This window comes from Condylura cristata, unplaced genomic scaffold (genome assembly GCF_000260355.1).
Source record: "Condylura cristata isolate star-nosed mole 26May11 unplaced genomic scaffold, ConCri1.0 scaffold00022, whole genome shotgun sequence".
NCBI classification, from domain to species: Eukaryota; Metazoa; Chordata; class Mammalia; order Eulipotyphla; family Talpidae; genus Condylura; species Condylura cristata.
The window spans coordinates 37,250,044-37,252,569 of record NW_004567123.1 but is presented as its reverse complement, the minus strand read 5'-3'; the positions used below and the strand labels follow the sequence as shown (position 1 = coordinate 37,252,569).

At 71.7% G+C, this 2,526-nt stretch overlaps 2 protein-coding genes across 2 annotated transcripts in view; one reads left to right on the top strand and one right to left on the bottom strand.

Annotated features, from left to right (window-relative positions):
• The window catches only part of ARFRP1 (ADP-ribosylation factor related protein 1), a 3,023-nt gene extending 1,483 nt beyond the window's left edge, over positions 1-1,540 (top strand). Inside the window, exons 2-5 of the mRNA XM_012728171.1 lie at positions 1-80; positions 205-275; positions 537-637; positions 709-1,540. Coding sequence (XP_012583625.1) covers positions 1-80; positions 205-275; positions 537-637; positions 709-796 — 340 coding nt within the window. The 3' untranslated portion in view covers positions 797-1,540. The remainder of the gene's footprint in view (positions 81-204; positions 276-536; positions 638-708) is intronic.
• Positions 1,541-1,644: 104 nt separating this feature from the next.
• The window catches only part of RTEL1 (regulator of telomere elongation helicase 1), an 11,254-nt gene continuing 10,372 nt past the window's right edge, over positions 1,645-2,526 (bottom strand). The window contains exon 24 of the mRNA XM_012728170.1: positions 1,645-2,523. Coding sequence (XP_012583624.1) covers positions 2,362-2,523 — 162 coding nt within the window. The 3' untranslated portion in view covers positions 1,645-2,361. The remainder of the gene's footprint in view (positions 2,524-2,526) is intronic.

Sequence of the window (2,526 nt, the reverse complement as noted above, 5' to 3'; positions counted from 1 at the left end):
CTACGCGGAGTGCCACGGCGTCATCTATGTCATCGACTCCACGGACGAGGAGCGGCTGTCCGAGTCCAAGCGGGCATTCGGTGGGTGCGGCCGCCTGGCGGGGGGGACGGGAGGGTCCGTCTCATTCGCCCCGGAGCTGGCCATGGGGTCCTGGGCGCACCCTTGGTGCAGAAAGCGGTTCAAGGTCATGTCCACCCACCATAGAGAAGATGGTCACCAGCGAGGCCCTGGACGGCGTCCCCATCCTGGTGCTGGCTAACAAGCAGGACGTGGAGGTGAGCCTGCGTCCACTCTCCCCAGGCTGGCACGTCTGGTCCTCGGGTGCACGGGCCTCAGCTTCCCCAAACATGGCCTGTCCCTGCTCTGGCTGTCCACCACGCAGGCCCTGGCCCATTCCTTTGAGAAGGGGCCCAGTGTTGACCCTTCACTCCTCTGTGCCGTTGGGGCTGGCCCCAGGCCCCGCCCCTCTGGGCTGCAGAGGGGGCCCCCGGTGGCCACATTAGCCTGCCCCGGCCTTCAGCTGACCGCCCCCCCAGCCCTGCCTCTCCATCCCGGACATCAAGACGGCCTTCAGCGACTGCGCCTCCAAGGTTGGCCGCCGCGACTGTCTCACCCAGGCCTGCTCAGCCCTCACAGGGTGAGTGGGGCCCGCGGGCAGCGCGAGGTGGCGGGCTGGCCTGGCCTGGCCTAATGCCCCCGTCTCCACAGCCAGGGGGTGCGCGAGGGCATCGAGTGGATGGTGAAGTGCGTGCTGAGGAACCTGCACCGGCCGCCGCGGCAGAGGGACATCACCTAGGCCGCCCGGCCCTGCCTCGCCCGCCCTACGGACAGTGTCTGTTGTCCAGAGCTGTGTGGGCGCCGGAGGCTTCTGCGCGGGGAGTGGGGCAGCTGAGCCGGCGGGCGTGGTAGGGTACCCGGCCGGAAGCGGGGTCCTCTGCAGCATGGGCATGTGGGCCACGGACGCCGTCGCACTTGGAAGGACACTGGCCCGCTGTCCTCCCGGCCCCAGGCCTCGGGGTGGGTCCCACAGTGGCTCCTCCCTGTGCAGCCTGGGCCTGGGCCGGCTGCTGGCCGTCGGGCTCTGCCCTGTGGGCCCGGCAAGGCGGCTCTGACCCAGGAGACTCGGCTACCAGGACACCCTGCCTCTCCCCACCACCAGGAGCTGCCCTGCCACGGCTGGGGCTCGTCAGGTCCCCCCGGGGCCCAGCATGGGTGGTTCCTGTCCCTCCCCTATGAACTGGCACCAGGGACTGCTGGGAACGGGGAGTCAGGGCCCTGCCTGGGTCAGTGGCCAGGTGGAAATGCTTGGGCTCCTGGGGAGTCCCCTGCTTTCGGGGTGTGGGTGGGACAAGAGGAGGGTGTCCCCTGCCCTGAGGCAGGCTCCCAGAGACAGCAGCTTATAGAGTGCAGCTGGGGGCCACCCGTGTCCCCGAAGAACACCCCACACGGAAGGGATCCCGCGGTCAGGGCCCCACCAGTCTGAATGGACACAGGCACTATCACAAAAGGGCTTTATGAAAAATAAACTTTCCTGAGCGCCCGCTGGAGCCTCTGCTGGTGCAGGTGGGCGCCACCTGTGCCCCGGCGGGCTGTGGGATGCAGGGCGGGGCACTCTGGCCCGGGCAAGAAGCCTGCTGGGCGCCGCGCCCCATCTGCTGCCTGGCGGCACTCGGACCCCGGGAGCCGTGGGCGCCCGTCCCCAGCCCCGCAGCTTCACCCGCAAGCGGGTGAGGCCTCCCTGGGGGCGCGCCAGGGCCTGCAGCAGCCTCCTGTGGGACATGTCCTGGGAGGCCACATGCGGGGGCAGCTGGTGCACGGAGGGTCAGGCCCGGCCGGCACACCCTGGGGCTGGAGCCGCGGGCCGAGAAGGTGCCCCGGGGGCAGGGCCCGCGCTGCGTGTTCCGGCTGGGCGCGGGTGAGGGCGTCCACCGGGACGGCCGCCGGCAGGCAGGGTGCCTGCTCCCGGCAGAAGCGGCCGCTGCTCGACCTCTGCGCCAGCCCAGAGCAGGGCGGCTGCCCAGGGGTGCCCACACTGGTCTCCGAGGGCTTCATGGTCCAGCGGCAGCGGTGCCCGCGGGCTCCCACAAGGCCTGTGTCTGCCCGCTGCGGGGCCCGGAGCTGCAGCCTCGGGGCCGTGTCGGCCCTGCCCAGGAGAGGGGTCAGCCGGGGGAGCCCCAGCCTCGGCCCCTCCTGCCCCGGCCGGGCTGTGACTGTGAGGGGCTGAAGGCCTGGTGCTGGGCACCGCGTCGCTCGGCTCCTGGCCGAGGAGGGGTCGGGGCGCCCGTGCCAGTGACGCGCCAGAGCACAGCGCTGGCCTCCCGCCCCAAAGGCGCAGACCAGCCACAGCCGCAGGGCGCAGGTTTATTGGCGCCCCGGGCCCAGGAGGCCGCCGGGGTCCTCACAGGCGGGTGCGGCCGCTGTGCTCGGGTCCCCCAGGGGCGCGTCTGAGGGCTCGGGCCAGAACACCTGCGCGAGGCTCTGCTTCCTGGCGGCGGCGTGGCAGGCCGGGCACCTCCGGGAGGCCTG